Source organism: Eschscholzia californica, unplaced genomic scaffold, assembly GCF_041429995.1.
Source record: "Eschscholzia californica isolate CP2 unplaced genomic scaffold, dmEscCali1.0.p SCAF_6, whole genome shotgun sequence".
NCBI classification, from domain to species: Eukaryota; Viridiplantae; Streptophyta; class Magnoliopsida; order Ranunculales; family Papaveraceae; genus Eschscholzia; species Eschscholzia californica.
In genome coordinates this window covers 40,610,893-40,628,803 of record NW_028238483.1, presented here as the reverse complement: position 1 = coordinate 40,628,803, position 17,911 = coordinate 40,610,893, and the positions used below count along the sequence as shown (strand labels likewise).

At 34.5% G+C, this 17,911-nt stretch overlaps 2 protein-coding genes and 2 pseudogenes across 2 annotated transcripts; all 4 read left to right on the top strand.

Annotated features, from left to right (window-relative positions):
• Positions 1-3,181: 3,181 nt before the first annotated feature.
• LOC147534879 (receptor-like protein EIX2) lies at positions 3,182-5,702 on the top strand. Its single transcript, XM_086648448.1, has one exon. It carries the CDS (start codon positions 3,218-3,220, stop codon positions 5,600-5,602), a length of 2,385 nt encoding a protein of 794 aa, XP_086504574.1. The 5' UTR covers positions 3,182-3,217; the 3' UTR covers positions 5,603-5,702.
• A 1,272-nt stretch (positions 5,703-6,974) lies between these two features.
• On the top strand, positions 6,975-10,845 carry LOC147534878 (protein trichome birefringence-like 43; annotated as a pseudogene).
• A 1,701-nt stretch (positions 10,846-12,546) lies between these two features.
• Positions 12,547-17,871, top strand: LOC147534876 (uncharacterized). Its single transcript, XM_086648451.1, has 9 exons — positions 12,547-12,799; positions 14,150-14,279; positions 14,818-14,979; positions 15,686-15,732; positions 16,306-16,456; positions 16,765-16,834; positions 16,913-16,969; positions 17,180-17,338; positions 17,434-17,871. Exons 1-7 carry the CDS (start codon positions 12,590-12,592, stop codon positions 16,965-16,967), a joined length of 825 nt encoding a protein of 274 aa, XP_086504577.1. The 5' UTR covers positions 12,547-12,589; the 3' UTR covers positions 16,968-16,969; positions 17,180-17,338; positions 17,434-17,871.
• Positions 17,205-17,731, top strand: LOC147534877 (protein trichome birefringence-like 38 pseudogene; annotated as a pseudogene).
• Positions 17,872-17,911: the final 40 nt, after the last annotated feature.

Here is a 17,911-nt window from a genome sequence, read left to right as displayed (position 1 = left end):
GAGTACAACATGGATTTACTAAAGTAAATAACAACATGAAACTCATAAAATTAAAAACAACATGAAGAGAAAAGATTACAAAATTGCAAAAATAAAATAAAAAGACCCTAAAGGTCACAAATTAAGGATCCTAAAGATCACGAAGGAGACCCTCAAGGTCGTGAATTTTATTATACTTACATACAAAGAAAAATTACCAGAAACATCCACAGACAGAGATCCGACGATAGCCATATGACAGTCAAGATCAATACTCATGAATCGATTTCCTCTTACTGAAGAACAAGAGTAAGGATTGCGACACCAGATCTGAACAAAAAGCAATCAGAGTTTCTCCAACGTCGTTCAAACTTAAAGATTGCGACTCTTGTTTGAACCATATAAATTTAGGGTTTCGATCAGACAATGTTGCAATAAAGAAGTTAGGATTTTCCATTGTCTAGATTCAGAGATCACAATGAGAGAAAGGGCATGAAATGGTAACTTCTGAGGCACCCTTCTTACTGTAGAACCTTGCCGATACGGTTGTAACTTTAAGCACACGTACTCTCTTAATTGAAATACTACATCTCTCCGCCCTTTGTCAGCATATTATTTCATCTTATTTTGGGTAATATGAAGATGACTCTAAGGATAGAAATAATTTGACACAAAACTCCTAATGATCCGTGCTTGAGGAGTCGCTTTGTGACATGGCTGCTAGCGATATTCACTTTTCTTCCTCTTACACTTTCAGCTTCCATATCTAAGATGCCACCAAATAATATGCCCCCTTTTTATTTGACCAATTGACAAGAACCTTCAGGTCTTACTTGAAGCCAACCAAAGATAAACGTAATACTTATTAACAAAAAAAAAGATAAACGTAATACTAATAGAAAAATGCTTTAGTCTAAATGTGATTGCCGAAAGCAAAACAAAAAAATCTGAAATCATTTCTTTCTTCACAAGACAAATCGGAAAATGCTTTAGCAAAAAATTTTAGTTTCAGTTTGTGTATGTTAAATGCAAAAGACAAAATACGAAACATTTTTGCAAAAAAAAAAATTAAGCAAAAACGAATTTGTTCCAAAACTAATAAAATTGTTGAGAGCAAACTAAGATCTGTTCAGAAATTTTCAAAAATATTTTGACGTTGATTTGGACGGAAAATTTCATTTTGAGGGTAAAATTGTATTTTTACAAAATGATTTTTTTTTTACAATATTATTCAGTTTTGGGCCTAATTTTCTGTTATCCCTCAAATTTTGAGTTTTATAATTATCCTCCCTACTAAGGGATATCTCAAGAGGACACCCTCAAAATAGAATATTCTTGAGATATATATGTTTAACTACCACGGTCGTCTTACAGATCAAACTATAGAAACTAGAATTGGAAGCCTTAAAGCATTTTAGTCCCTAAGACTAAGGTAATGCTCAAGGATCTGATGTCAGACTACACAGTCAATGGTTACCAGCTTTACGTTTTAGCAAATGCTATGCGAGACTATTCATAAGGTCTATACAACTACTAAGTTCACACGTATAGCTAGGATCTTGACACTCTACCAAGGGGCGTGGGATTGTTACAAATAATGTTATCCTTATTTTCAAGATTATATGATTGAATCTTTATCCATTCAACAAAACGCGTACAAATGCTTAGGGTGGTCCTTTGTTTAAATGTAAAGTCAATTCTCAAGTCTTTAGGTGATCTATAAAAGTTAATAGTCAAAGTCTTGATGGAACCCTTATATTTATTATAGAGTCAAGTCTTGGGAGTCTTTAGTACGCCCTTGTGTCTATTTCAGACAAAATATCAAATAGCTTGAAGTAAAGTCTTAGAGCAACGCTTGTAGCAAATTTTTGTATCGCACTATCTAGGAATTTAATTTTTTTATGTCCACATAAAACTTAATCATTTTGTCGAGTCGTTTTGCTCATTATAATCCAATAGAGAGAAAAACTCTTGTGAACTTTGTAGAACTACATCGCTCTAAAGAACTTAACTTAAACACAAGCAAAAGTCGTTCCAACACAAAAATTATATGTTTCAACGTGGAGGTCCTGGAGGAATAACTAAATGGTGTGTTACTTAGGATGCAGAACTTTTAAGTAGGATTCCTACAAATGAATATTTGAACACCAAATACTATAGGATTCTTGAATCTTAAAGATTGTCAAGTCTTAAATTTATATTGGACAAAAATCTCAGCATATATATCTATAATATTTGTTAGGTATTTTATTACGTTATCCAAATCAATCTAATCAATCCAAAAAATGTTTCTTTAAAAGTAATTTTTTCGACAAAATAATTGTTTTGAAAACATGTTCTTTTTATTAAAAAAAAAAGAAATTCTCAAAACCCTTTATTTTAATATTTTTTCTTAAAAATTGTTTTTTTAATCCGTTTTTTCAAAAAAGTAATTTTTATGGAAAAAAATGATTTTTGAATTTTTTTTTAAAAGAAAAAACGATCTCTTAAAAAAAAAAGAAATGTTAAAAAAATTTCAAATTAATCTTAAGATTCTTATTAGCTACCAAACAACTCAAAGAAAATTATTTAGACTCGTCAATATATGAAATCATGAATCCAAATGACTTATGAATCCGTGATTTCATAATTCCTTCTCCCAAACATGCCATACTTTTTCTTTTCCTAAAGAGCTAGGAAATATTGCATTTGCATGCAACTCAACTTGAATCCCATGGCAGTCTCTCTTAAAACTAACTGCTCTTGGAGTTAGCACACAACATCTTTCTCCTCACTTGAATTTGACTCATAACATTATTACTTTTGGACGACGAATAGCATATATATACCTATACACTCTCCTTTTCTGTAACTAAACAATGAAAAAATATGGTCAAGCTTTTAATTAAGCTAGCTACTTTGTGCCAAAGCTTACTTCCCCATAAACAAATAAACAATGAAAAAATATGGTCAAGGTTGATAAATTTGATTCATTGAGTGGGTTCCAGTGCCACAGCCTTGTCTCTTTTTCTCGTTGTAATTAGTGACACGTTCGCACCTATATATGTACCTAAGTCATGACCCAATATGCAAGTCGTCAAGTCTTTAATTAGCAGGACCTCAATGATCAAATGAATGAATAGATCAACATTTCAGAGCCACTAACTCCTCTGTCAATCTATATCTATATATATTTATAAGAACACTTCACTTTCTTTATAGACATTGTACATGTCCTTGATTAACTAATTCAATCATCATGGAGCTTATTAGATTCCTAATGGCTATTTCCTTTCTTCTTGTATTTTTTTCTTCACCGAACATGATCAAGTTTAATGATGCTTGCAATCCAAGAGAAAGAGAAGCTCTTATAAACTTCAAGCATAATCTGAAAAATCCTTCAATCTTGTATTGGGTTGGTAACGATTGCTGCAAATGGTACGGAGTAATCTGCAAAAACAAAACTGAAGGTGATATTGTGGAACTTCAACTCAGGGATCTTTCCTTGAGTGGCGAAATGAATTCTTCTCTGTTGGAGTTGAAACATTTGTATCTCTTAGACTTCAGTCAGAACAATTTCATGGGGACCCCAGCTTCCTTGGGTTCATTTGAGAGTTTAAGGTACCTTGATCTATCCAATAACCATTTTACCGGCAAGGTTCCTCCTCAGCTAGGTAACCTTTCAAGTCTTCAATATCTTGATTTGGGACATAATAAGTTGGAAGGGGAGATACCAAGAACCTTGGGGAATCTTTGCAACTTGGAGGTATTAGATTTATCTGAAAACAAACTTCAAGGAGAGATATCATCAAGATTATTTACAAATTCATCTAAATGTTTTGGGAACAAATTGAAAGAGTTAGTACTTAACGATAACAAGTTTAATGGGTCTTTACCAGAAAGTTTTGGGCATCTCACGAATTTAGAACAACTGCAAATCTCCAATAACATGCTAGAAGGTGATGTAACAGAAGTTCACTTCGCCAATCTTAAGAAACTACATGTATTAGATATCAGTTCGATGGTTCTAAACATGAGGCGTGACTGGGTTCCTCCTTTTCAAATTCAATATTTACGACTTCAAAATTGTTCAGTAGGATATCGATTTCCTGAATGGTTGCGGACGCAAAAACATCTTAAATATGTAGATATATCTAATGTCGGAATTTCTGGTTCAGTTCCTAGTTGGTTTTGGAACATGACTTCCCAATTAGTATATGTAGACATATCTAATGCTGGAATTTCTGGTTCAGTTCCCAGTTGGTTTTGGAACATGACTTCCCAATTACAATATTTAAATATATCATACAATCAACTTGAGGGGGACTTATCAAATGTATTTTTGAAAAGTAAATCACTTGTGGAAGGAAGCTTTTACTTGAACTCAAACAGATTCACAGGTAACTTGCCACTTATATCTCCTGATGTCTACAAACTTGATCTTTCCAAAAATAACTTTTCGGGGAATATTTCTGTTTTACTATGTAATCCAGTAGAAGATATGAATTCCTTACTATATCTGGATCTTTCAGAAAATCAACTATCTGGAATGCTTCCTAATTGTTGGTCTTACTGGACATCTTTGGTTTTTATAAGTATTCATAGCAACAACATAACAGGGAGTGTTCCAAGTTCTATGGGCCTTCTTAGTAAACTTGGAATGCTGCTTTTACAAAACAATTCAATTACCGGAGAATTACCTTCCTCATTGCAAAATTGTACCTTTTTGATTTTAATCAATCTGGGTGAGAATAGACTCACAGGTACGATACCAACATGGATAGGAGAAAGGATTAAAACCCTCAGTGTCCTCCGATTGCATTCTAATAAGTTTCATGGTCAAATTCCTCAAAAACTTTGTTACCTTAGTTGGCTTCAAATATTGGATTTGGGGCATAATAATTTGTCCGGATCAATTCCAAAATGCTTTAGCAATTTTAGTACAATGGCTTCAAAACGGTACGGTGTTTCTGCTAAAACTTCTTTTAGTTTTATGAACACAGTAAACTTTGTGGCCAAAGGTAGAGATATGACATACAGAGAAGGTACGATTCAACTTGTTGCTGGTATCGACCTTTCAACTAACAATTTATATGGCGAGATCCCCAAAGAACTAACGTATCTCTTCGAATTGCAAACGTTAAACTTATCGAATAATAGTTTTACCGGAGGAATCCCAAATGGAATTGGTCATATGAACGCACTTGAATCGCTTGATTTGTCGATCAACAAATTATCGGGTTCAATTCCTCAAAGCTTGACGAATTTAACTTTCATAAGTTACTTGAACTTGTCATATAACAACTTGTCAGGAAGAATTCCATCAAGTACCCAACTCCAGAGTTTTTCCGAGTTGAGCTATATCGGGAACCATGATCTCTGTGGTCTTCCACTCGATAAATGCGACGGAGATGGACAACGTAAAAAAGAACCAAATGGTGACGGTGAAGGATCAATGGAGGAAGATGAAGATTGGATTGAGATGAAATGGTTTTATATGGGGATACCATTTGGATTTGTGGTAGGTTTTTGGTGTTTGTGGGGTGTTTTATTAGTGAAAAAATCTTGGAGGTATGCTTATTTTAGGTTTCTGGATGATATAATATACAAACTCTCTACTTGTCTGAAGCAGAAGAAAAAATAGTAGTTTTACACTGATAAGTTTATCTTTAATGTAATAATAAACTTTGTTTTCTGTAACAGAACAACAAGAGTTATTGTCTATAGTTATACTATTTTCTCAAGAACTCTGTCATCTCAATTCACTTTAACTGTTAGACCTTTTTATAACAATTTGTCAGGATCGCTTCTTAGATGTATCAGCAATTTTGCAACAACATATCTGGAGGACTCCCATAAGAACTTACCCGACAACCATTTTACAGGAAATAACCCTGACAAAATCGGCGATAGGAGTTTGCTTGAATCTCTTGACTTATCAAGAAACAAACTTTCATGCTTGATTCCTCAAAGCATGGAATGTGAGATCTAGGGTTTCGAAGAGAAAGATAACTGAAGATTAGGGTTACAAGTTATCTAAAATAAAAAGTATTAAAGACAAGTCAAAGTCTAAGACTCCAGTCAAGACAATACGAGTCTATAATTATACTATTTTCTCGGGAACTTTGTTTTCTCAATTTTTTTTTTTAATTGTTCAGCGTGTGCCTCAAACCCTTGACCTCTAAGGTGGAAGACTATACCTCTTACCACTCTAACCAAGGATTGTTGGCACTGTTTTCTCAATTCACTTCAACTGTTAGACCTTTTTATAACAATGTACAAACTCTCTACTTGTTGAAAGCCGAAGAAAAAATAGTAGTCTTCCATTGATGAGTTTATCTTTAATGTAATAATAAACTTTGTCTTGGACTCCATCGTGCTCATATTTCTTATTTTCCTTTTTCTCACTCTCTCTAACTTACCCGTTGGTATACGATCGATAGTCGACACGAATGGATTATTGAGAGATTGCAAGAGTGGAGATATTGTTTTCCGGAATTGACTAATATATTTCAACTCATTTTTCGTTCTTAAGAATACTTTTATAAATTAAACTTAAGACTGACCCTCTTTTGTGGCATTTTGTTGTATCATGTCAAAGATTCTTTTCTGTAATTGTCACCATACTACAATACTACCATTTACTGTAAAGCTTCATAACTAATGTATTCTTCTCATTTTGAATATAAATATTTCATCCATCTTAGAGATTTTATCTATCTTTAAGCTATTAACTTCTCTAAAATATCTCTACATTTTCTATATTTATATGCCTATATCTCATTTTTCGTTTCCATATTAGCAAAACCCTAGAGAATCAATTGACCAACTATGATATATTGAACAATTAAATCAAACCCATATTTAGAAAGCTACTTTTGGCAATTTGAAGTTACCAATATGAAAATTTCCTAATTTTTCAAAATTCAACCTATATTTCAATGTCCAAAATACATGAATCAAAACCTAATATTATCATCTTCTTCTTCTTCTTTCTCTGAAGTCATTTCTGTAATATGGGTTTCTCTTTTCACATTAGTGTTTTCTACCTTTCTATTGGGTTGATGACCTTATTTGTGGTCAATGATCAAGTACATGGGAAGCCATTTAACAAGGTAGGAGGAGTATTAGGTAGTAGTGGTTGTGATCTTTACACAGGAAGTTGGATTTTTGATGAATCATACCCTCTTTATGATTCATCCAAGTGTCCATTTATTTAGAAGGGGTTTGATTGTTTAGGTAACAATCGGCCTGATAAAACCTATCTTCAATATAGATGGAAGCAGGGACGGATCCAGGATTTTCACTTAGGGGGTGCGGATTTATATACTTAAATAATTTTTTTTTTTGCAAACACAGTAATTAACAAATTATCTAAAAAACCTACTTTCTTACGATCACGAGGTTCATTCGAATATGAAATCCAATCCTGGAAATACAACATCCCATTTTTTTTTACTACTCAAGGCTTCGATACATTTCGAAATCAAGAAATCTCGACTGGAGCAAGTGCTATGAGAGAACAATTAGTTGATCCGGATTTGCGACTATTAATTATATTAATACATCAACCATTACAAACGCAATTGACCTCTACGAGAGTTCATATTTTGAAATTTTCGCATAATCGACTCATCATCAATTTCACCAAGAACTTCTTTTCAATAAAGCCTAATAAACTATCATTCGACTACGGATCACCCATCTTGTTTCTTAAACGTGTTTTAACTAGCTTCATAGCTAAAAAAAAGCTCTTTGAATGGAGGCAGTTGCAACCGACAAAGTTAGTGATAAAGTGATAAACAAATAAACTAAATGATATATTTTATCTCTCTAAGTTTCTATCAATGTTCTACCAAGAGCTTCAATCCCATCTAAATTTGAGAAATCATCATTCTGCCTCATATCGGATTCTTAACTTGAAAATGGTAATCGTAGTCTCGGATCAATTGGCAAAGATGATAAATTAAATCCGAGAGAACTTGCCAATGTCGGAGTCGCTTCCGGTGTTTGAGTCGGTCCCGGTATTGGAATGGTAAATAACGTTCGAGTCGAGTCTTTCTTCTGGTGTTTAACTCGACGAACACGGAAAAAAAAAAACTTATAAAATATATTATCCTTGTTGCTAGTTGAGCTTGAAAACTTGATAGTAGTAAAGGAGAAGTGATTGTGGTGTAGTTTGAGATGAAGAAGAATTGGAGGAAGAGATTAAGTTAAGTTATAGTAGATTAATTGAATTTTATAGGATGTACGGCAGATGAATTGAAGTTTATAGAGGTTTATGGTAGATGATGAATTGAATTTTATAGGAATTCAAGATAGTTGAAATATTAAAAGTAATAAATTATTCAAATTGCTCATAGTGGGACTCAAACCCGCTCCCACCCACCTAAAAATCAACACCTTAACCAATGAGCCAAGTTCAATATAATATCATCTATACGCACGATTTGGTATATATAAGTTTAGACACATATGTGTAAAAAAACAATGAATATGCTTGTCGGGACTCAAACCCGCTACCTCACTCTCCCACTTACCTAAAAATCGACGCCTTAACCACTGAGTCAAGTTCAACTTGGTTTCATCTATACACCTGATTCGATATATATAGGTTTAGGTACATAAATGTAAAGAAAACAATGAAAATGCTCTTAGACATACTCGACCTCATGTCCTCGAGACCCCTCCAACACTCCAACCACCAATCTAACCACTCCGCTGAAGGCTTCTTTGTGTTAATTTTTTATATCCGAGAATATATATATATATATATATATATATATATATATATATATATTTTTTTTTTGTTGAAAACCGAGAATATATATTTAGACATACCTATGTTTACATTAAAATGAAAAATTACTACTACTACTATATAATTTTTTCGGGTGGATCCAGGGGGTGCGCCCGCACCCCCTCGCACCCCCATGGATCCGCCCCTGGATGGAAGCCTAATGGTTGTGAAGCACCAAGGTATTCATTATCTTATTTTATTTTATTTTTGTTTCTCTTATAATTTTGGTTTAGGCCCATAATTGGGCAGATCATCACAGTTGAAATTTGTCATTAGAAAAAGTTACAAAATTTACACTAAAGTAGAACTCGCAACGGGACGTGTCAACCTAAGGTGACTCGTCCTTTGTCCTCTTGGGCCAACACGACCTATTTATAAACGGCGCAGGCGAGGGCTAGAAATGTTAACCTGATTATAAGCCGGCCGGACATGTTCAGAAGGAGAGCTTATTAAGGCCCAATTTAGTTGTTGTGGCTGAACTTTTGGGGAGTTCGTGTTCGTGGCCATCTAGAGAGTTTTGGCCACACGACACGGCCGGTGGAGAACTGTCCCTTACAGCAATCGTGTCACAAATCACACTATCGGTTTTGCATAGAACACTGATTCTTATGATCCATCAAAATCTGAATAGACCCAAACTATATTTCAGAATATTTGTTATTGTTTGACTCCTTCAAATAACTGGTTCAGATTGATCTTGAGTCATTTGAGTCCGACATAAATTTTGTCTGAATTAGGAGACCTCTGTACCTAAGAAATAATCTAAACGAATGCACTTGACTAAAATATATCAGATTTAGACTATGAGAAAAAAAAATAGTACCTTATATTGTTAGTACTCGGTTTAATCTTATTATTATTTGTGAATTGTTGTTAGATTTGACGGTCAGGATTTGCTGAGGAGATATAAAGGGAAGAAGATAATGTTTGTAGGTGATTCACTGAGTTTGAATCAATGGCAGTCCTTGACATGCATGCTTCACAATGCTGCCCCTGAGGCCCAATATACCTCAGTCCGCAAGGGTGGCCTCTCTACCTTCTCATTTCCGGTTAGTTAGTTAGTTAATTGCTTCACAAATTTATAATTTTAGGTGTTTTATAAAAAACCCAAAATATATTTTATTCGAAAAATTCTGTATATTTTTTTTTTGTTAAAGGAGAAAAATTCTATATATTGTAAGAAGAAACTTAAAGCCATAATTCAGACACAACACCGTAATATTTTTTTTTTAATTATACTAATATTTGACGTATATTTCTGTATCATTAGGACTTCAATGTATCAGTGATGTTTTCTCGCAATGCATTCCTGGTGGATATAGTAGGCGAACAAAGGGGTCGAGTTCTAAAACTAGACTCGATAGAGGCAAGCAAAGAATGGTTAGGAGTTGATACATTGATCTTCAACACTTGGCATTGGTGGCTTCATACTGGCCGAAAGCAACCGTACGTATCAATAATCTCTTATGTTAATCAATTTATTATAATTTTTTTTATAAATTCTTATCAACCACCATTATTTTATGTAGATGGGACTTAATTCAAGAAGGAACAAACACATATAAAGACATGGATCGTTTGGTAGCTTTTAGAAAAGCATTGACAACATGGGCTAAGTGGGTTGATACCACTATTGATCCTACTAACACTACTGTCTTCTTTCAAGGAGTCTCACCCGACCACTCCAAGTAATTAACCCTAAACTTATTATTCTTGCAAGTTTAATTTTATTTCCCTTACCCCTCTAATATTTTGTTGTTTTCGTGAAAAATGATTAGTGGAACAGACTGAATGCGCCAGCAGAAAGGAATTGTTACGAAGAAACGACTCCATGGTACGGATCAAAATACCCGGCCGGCCCTCATCCGGCCGAAGTTGTTGTAAAAGAAGTATTGAAAAACATAGTAAAACCAGTTCACTTGCTTGACATAACACTACTCTCACAACTAAGAAAAGATGGACACCCAACAGCATATGGGGGAGGAGGGCACCTAGCAAGAGATTGTAGTCATTGGTGTGTTGCTGGAGTTACTGATACGTGGAACCAACTTTTTTATGCTTCTCTTCTTGATTTAGCTCCCAAATAAAGACATAAGTAACTATATCTAGCTATCCAAATAAACTCTGAACAAGTTATATTTTAATTGAAATATACCAATTTTTTTTGGTCTCCATACACATTCTAATCTATATGCTTGAAATTTGGTAAGTTGGTTTTTCCCTTAACAATAAGATTTGGACCCTGATATCTCAGTAAAGAGACGTATATGTTTGATTTATGTCGCAGCTATCTGTTTTAATAATTTAAAAACCAATGATTATCACGCTTTGTTAATGCAATGTCTTTCACTTCTTTTGGTACGTAAGTACAAATTGTCGAAGGTGGCATCACATTGAGCGCTTAAATAGAGTTTTGTCATCTGATGTCTGCCACTAAGAGCATCTCCAATGCAAGACTCAAGAAAAACTCTAAAAATCTTATGTGTCGAGTGTGAAAAATGGATCTCTAAATAGTCTCTTTCCTAGTTGGCCATTTAGAGATACTCTATTGAAAAACCTTCTCCAATGCAACACTTGAGAGAAACTCTAAAAACTTATATTTTAGTACAAAATTAATTGATTTGCTTATGTGGCACTTAGAGATCCTCAAGATGACACTCTAAATTTAGAGTGTCCTCCTAAGGATCTCTAAAATAACTACCGCCACCTCACTTTAGAGATCCAAGTTAAGTTTTGCATTGGAGATGGATTTTGAAGAGAAACTCTAAAAAATCCCATGTGACATTCTAAGATTTAGAATTTGAGTGTTACATTGGAGATGCTCTAACAGGCGAGTAAATCGAGACAATGGTTGCGGTGGTGGAATGTGACTCAATAGTTGCTCTAACTCAGGCTAGCACAACGGACTCTGGCTGGTTGCAAGACTCGGCTCACTAATCTTAGCGGCTCAAACGGATACTACCTACGCTCGGGCTGCGGGTATCCGTGGGCCTTAACTGGGTCTAGTGAACGTGACCGGTTTGGGGCTTTCGGGTTCTTCTTCCAGTTCCTAACGGAAGAAGACCACCTTAGAGCAAGTCCAGCCCCAGCCGACTGAGGCCATAATTTTGAAATTATGGCCTCAGCCACCCGCTCCAAGCCCAACCGCTTGGAGCGGAGGCTGGGGCTCCTCCTTCAGTCGCCCCTAATGTTAGGGGCGACTGAAGGGGTCCCCATGTGACCGTTGGGGTCCCCAACGGTCACATTGGGGACAGATCTGGCCGTTGGTTTATCCAACGGCCAGATCTGTTTGTTTTTTTATTTATTTTTTTAAAAAATATCAAACAATTAAAAATAATTAAAAAATTATAAATAACTTAAAAATCAAAATACATTTTTTGTAATTCTAATTAGTTTTAATTTTTTAAAAAAAATTCTAGAAAAACATAAATATTAGTAATTGAAATACATCCCACCAAATGTCGGTCCCCGAATAAATTTTTTTTTCGAAAAATAGTTCAAACACGTATTTTATATATACATAAAATCACACACGTTTTTCGCACACCAACTAAAAGTGCACACAAGCATTTCCCACATGAACAAATTTTTGGCCTCAAGAGAGGCTGGGGCTGGAGCTGAATTTTAGAGGCTGAGCTGAGGCCAATAATTTTAGGTGAAAAAGTGATTTTTTCTGCCTAAGACAGGCTAGGATTGGACTTGCTCTTACTATAAAGTCCATTATGACTCTTTACTTTTTCTTCAATTCCCACTCTTCACTTTTTCTTCAAGTTGTTTCTTCTGGAAAATCATTTTCTCTCACTAACTTCTTTGTTTGTTTGTTTGTTAGTAATGGGAAAAGGGTTTGAAGATTTTGAACCGATATTTGGAAGAATTAATGCAGAATGGGAAGAGAATAATAACTCCATTAATTCTTCTTCGATGCTTCCCTTTATCTTTCATGTTCATGGTTTAGATGCTTCCGTACTTAGAATCCATGTCACTGACTTCCATTCTTACTCTTGGGAATCCACTCGGTCTATTATCCAACTTGAAGACTTGGTAATTTTTAATCTCTTTTTCTTGTTTTATCAATTCATTTTTCTTTCCATTACTATTACACAAATGCTATGAATCTGTGAGGACTTTGTTATGATAAACCCTAAGTAGGTTACACATTGTAGAAGAAACACATTTCTATTTACCAATGTGAAATTGAGATTTGATTCTTTTGTTCACGTTCTTTTAGCTTAATTTCGTTTTTGAATGAGATTTTGAAATAGGAATGCACAAGTTTTGTTGAGGGAAATTATAATCAGCTTCTACTTTCTTATAAAGATGTTAGTCTTGTTAATGTGTTAAAGATTGGAATGAGATGTTTTTCTTTTTCTTTCTTACAATAAAGGATCACCTGAGTACAATAGACATAATACATCAAATGTTTTGGATACATCATTAGGATGGAATATGCTCATAGCTGCCATAAAACAATCCTGAAGACGCTCATAATCCCTAAAGGCCGTAGAAAATACTTCTATTTTAGACCCTTAATTACAAAAATCAATAAATGATGGATTTCCACAATAACGTGACCTCTGGTTGGGAGGGTGTACACTACTAATGAAGCTAGACCCTATGTGCGGGTGCCGCATTAGACGTTTGTATTTTGGTAGTACTATTTTGGTCCAAATGGTGTTGCATATATTGTTTTCCACTTAAATTGAAGCAAGCATGTAAACTGGGAAACCAAGTTAAGCACAATCGCTCGATTAGAGTTTCTCTTTATATTGATGAAGTTATGGAAATATTCTTGATGAGATCAAATACGACGAGGTAAATATATAGTGCATGTTTATTCTCTCTTATGTTGAGAGATATATCATATATGGGGGCAGTTCTTATAATTTTAAACTTTTAGTCCTTATATTCACTATTGATTTCAGTTTAAATTGAGTGACAAGAGTAATTAGTGGGGAAATGAATATAAATTGCAGAAATTGTGAAATTTTGTGTAGACGATGGTCATATTACAGTATTACATCATTCCAATTGCGGATGATTCTCATCTACTTCAGAAGATCACCCCTCCTAAAGTTTCATTCTTTGGGTCATTCTGTATGGACTTCACAAGCAATTATAAGCAGGCATACTTGGTCCATTTTCTATTATGCCATAACCAGGCATGTTTTTTGTTTATAATATGCAAAATTTACACAAGGAGTTCTCATATTTCTTTCATTATTTCTATCATTTGGATGGAAATAATTAAAAAGGGATCCTTAAGTGAAATCTCATGTACGTTGAACTCGAAGTAAAATTCTTTTGGTTGATATATGCTGATATTCAGTATCATGCCTCTAATTTTACTGAGCCTCAGCATCTGCTTCTTACTACTGATACTTTTATGGACAGAGAGATGAAATCGGGCTTAGTGGTTCATGGCATGAGTTTGTCGCTTATCTCACAACGTCATTTAAGTCCGGCGAAGTAAAGCTTGTCATTAACGGACTCCTTGCGACCAAAGGATCTGCTGATGATGATGGTTAGTTGCCTACTCTTCTAGCTAGTCATTTATGAGGTTTGATTAAGGAGACAGTAGCACTCTGCTCCGTTTACGATTCTAATTCAACTCTGCATTTCAGAAATGAGTTGATAATGGCTGCTTGCTGGCAATAAAAATGTTTGTATTTGAAGCCATAAATGTGGCATTGATATTATTTCCATTTAGAAACTCTCTGGCTACTAGTTTCTATGTAGCCTAAGTAACTTAATCTGTGTATGTACGGTAAAAATTACTTACCAATGCAGTTTTAATTGTGATTTGAGTGGAAGAACTTCATAAAATTCTTATGGAGAGAGGGTTCTTTCTATAACGTCATTTAGTATTATGGAATTATTGATAATTAAGACACCATCATTCACTCACTAGAATATCTTATCTTGTTAAAATTGAATGACAGATACCTTCTTTTGCATTTTTCATCAGAGAAGTCATATCCTTTGTATCATGTTATCAGACAATGCTCAATATTCTAGTAACATAGCCCACATGGGAAAGTTATCTTTCGGTTGTATTTCAGGTATCACTTTTGCTAAGTTGATTGCTCAGAAGTCGAAGGGCATGCCTCGTGTTACTATTTCTCTTCAGAGACTTATGAACTCATCTGTCAATGATGCCATAGCGAATCTATCTATGGAGCTCTTTAAAGCATTTAAAAGCAATCATGCTTTAGTTGTACGAGGTTGGTTAATCTTGCAGTATTGCTTCTTTTTGTTGTACGAGGAGGAAAGTGATTTTTTATTTTTATATTTGTTAACTTGCCTGCCGATTCTTGCCAGAATTATTTCTTATAGCTTATTGCTGCACTAAACTTTGTTGTGTTTGCTTATCACTGTCATCATTCATCAAAATATCATTCCCGATTATTTGTAATGTTCTTGTGTTTGCTACCACAGGAGTATGTTTCTGCTACAGTTGAGGGTGGAAACTGAGTTTTGGAGTAAAATTCTCCTAAGGAAGATTATAATTACTCGTAAGAAATATCAGATATTCAAAAGTGAAAGAAGTAGTTGAGAGAAATATTTGCTACTACGTACAGAAGTTATCTCTTTAATTATATCTAACATTGATAGAGGAACAAGGTTTTGGGCCTTTTGGCATTCGCCACGAATTAGAGGTGTTGGATATGAGTAGGAAAAGCCGTAAAGGCTAGGCCCTATTTTACTGTCTTATGTAAAAGGTCCTTTACTTTTTACTTATAACTTCTTTTAACTCTTTGGGTCAAGTAGTGTTGGATGTACTCAATTTCTTTGGATTTGTATTAACTTGAGGTCCATTACCTTTCACTGCTATTCACGTGGAAATGTTTGTTTGTTACAATATACACTTCTTCTGTCCCTGTACTCAACTGGGAGAATCCACTGATTGTCTTCTTATATTTGTTACAGAGCAAGAGCGTTGCTATCAGTTGACTGAACGGTTATCTGCTGAAAAGGTCCCTTCACTTCTTACTGTGATCCTATTATGAATTTCAGTCAGTGTTTAATACAAGCTTGTATTCATGTGTTCATATTCTTAATAACTTCTTATTCGTCGACAAGTAAAATGGCCATGATGCCCTTACTAATGTAAATACCTAATGAGACCCTGCCTCGAAAATTGTGATTGGTGCAGAAGAATAGTTTCACTCCTAGCTTGGAGTGTACTTCATTTGCTTACTAACATTTCTGTATTTAAATCTTCCAACTGATCATCACATGTTAATAATGAAGGAATTGTCATTCTTGTTCCTTAGATGTCACTGTATAATGTCTAACCAGTTAGCTTATGTCATTCTCATTCCTTTGATCTCGGCATAACCTGGTGGAGCATTAACATTTTTTTGCTGCCACAATGTGAAATATTTTTCCAACATTAGCTTGATTTGTTACCTTGGTATGATGTAGTTCCATTGTGAAGGAAATATTAATAGAAATTTATAGGTGGTTAACTACGTATGGTTTCAATGATCATTGGAAGTTCGTTTTAAAGCTGATAGAAGACCTAATTTGTTCTTTCCATCATTCAGGAGAAGAGTGAAGCCATTCAAAATCAACTTGATGCAGCTTTGTTTTCCAAGAAACGACGATCATCTAACATGTCGGCCAAAGCATTGCCTTTTGCCATTCCTATTGGTAGTTTGGACGTTTTACCAACTTCTGAATCACTTGATTCTTCGCGTGAGTGCTTTTAGGTTGTCCTATATATCTTATCGGTTAGGAACTTCGGTTTATCTTTTTGTTGTTTTATTCTATCTTGCATGCTATTTTCTGTAGAACCAAATCTAACTTTTCTACTGCGGCAATAATTAAAAATCAATTTTGCTTTTATGTTTTCCATATCTCCCCTCCTTGTCAATCTTTCACTTTGAAATTTCCTCTTCTCTCACAGCCAGTAAAATACTAAGATATTTATCAGTTTACCATTAGTAGAGAGAGAAAATAATTTGTTAATTGTGAACTTATTGATTTCATACTTCCTCGTGCAGGGAATCCACCCATTGAAGCTCCTCCTGTCTCCACAAAATTCAGTCAGCGAGTTGTGCCTGCATATCGCAGGTAATTTAACTTTTGATTATTCATGATGAACTTAATTTTGCTCTCTGCTTTCTTCATCTTTTAGCACCACATTCGCAGGGCAAACGTAAGAGGAGTCGTTTTGGATGATACGGAGGATGGTGGTAGTAATTAAAGGTTTTGATTTCTAAACTCTCTCTCTTTTGTGCAAAGGAAAGGCGAAACAAAGAAGTATACGACTTACAACAACCATAGAAAGAACTAATGAAATAGTAAAGACGAATGCTCAATTTACTCTGACCCACACATGTAATTAGCTTACGCAACGCCATAGAGTACATTACATGGATCTTTGCCATATAAATTGTAAGTACTTTCTATTTGCAGATGGGACTACATTCAAGAGGGAAACATGATATATAAAGATATTGATAGATTGGTTCTTGTAGAGAAAGGGCTGACTACTTGGTCAAAATGGGTTGACTCCAACATTGATACAAGTAAAACACAAGTGTTTTATCTTGGCATTTCTCCTGCACATTTCTTGTAAGTACCTCTTTCATATATAGTACTCTTGACGTCGAAAATTATTCGTTTAATTAGTTTTTAAGTGATATATGTTTTTCTTATGTGATTTTCAGTGGTCGAGAATGGGGTAGTCCAAGGGAAACTTGTGTGAACCAGACAACGCCTTTCCAAGGAACAATATATCCTGGAGGTGAAGATACAGGAGTGACAATAGTTAAAAAGGTTTTGAATAAGATGTCAAAACTTGTAAAATTACTAGACGTGACAACTCTATCTCAATTCAGAAAAGATGGTCACCCATCAAAGTATGCAACAAAAGATCAAACAGGATTAGATTGCAGTCATTGGTGTGTGGGAGGTGTTCCTGATACTTGGAATGAACTATTTTATGCTTGGATAGTTAATCCATAGGGGTATTAATACAATTTTTATATATATATTTTGTGGAAATAATTGGATGGATTCACATATACCCATATAATTCTTTAATGCAATTCAATTTCAGATGTTAAAAATAGCTCTCCTATTTCACATCTATTGTTTCCTAGCTAGTGATTTCTTTTTTTATCTTTTGCTAATGCTAGGTTCCAT

Bases quoted from the DNA above. Each gene is read 5' to 3' on its own strand.
- LOC147534879 (XM_086648448.1), top strand. From the start codon at position 3,218: ATGGAGCTTATTAGATTCCTAATGGCTATTTCCTTTCTTCTTGTATTT.
- LOC147534876 (XM_086648451.1), top strand. From the start codon at position 12,590: ATGGGAAAAGGGTTTGAAGATTTTGAACCGATATTTGGAAGAATTAAT. The intron at 12,800-14,149 runs GTAATTTTTAAT...TTTTATGGACAG, and splicing joins TTATCCAACTTGAAGACTTG to AGAGATGAAATCGGGCTTAG. The intron at 14,980-15,685 runs GTTGGTTAATCT...TATTTGTTACAG, and splicing joins TCATGCTTTAGTTGTACGAG to AGCAAGAGCGTTGCTATCAG.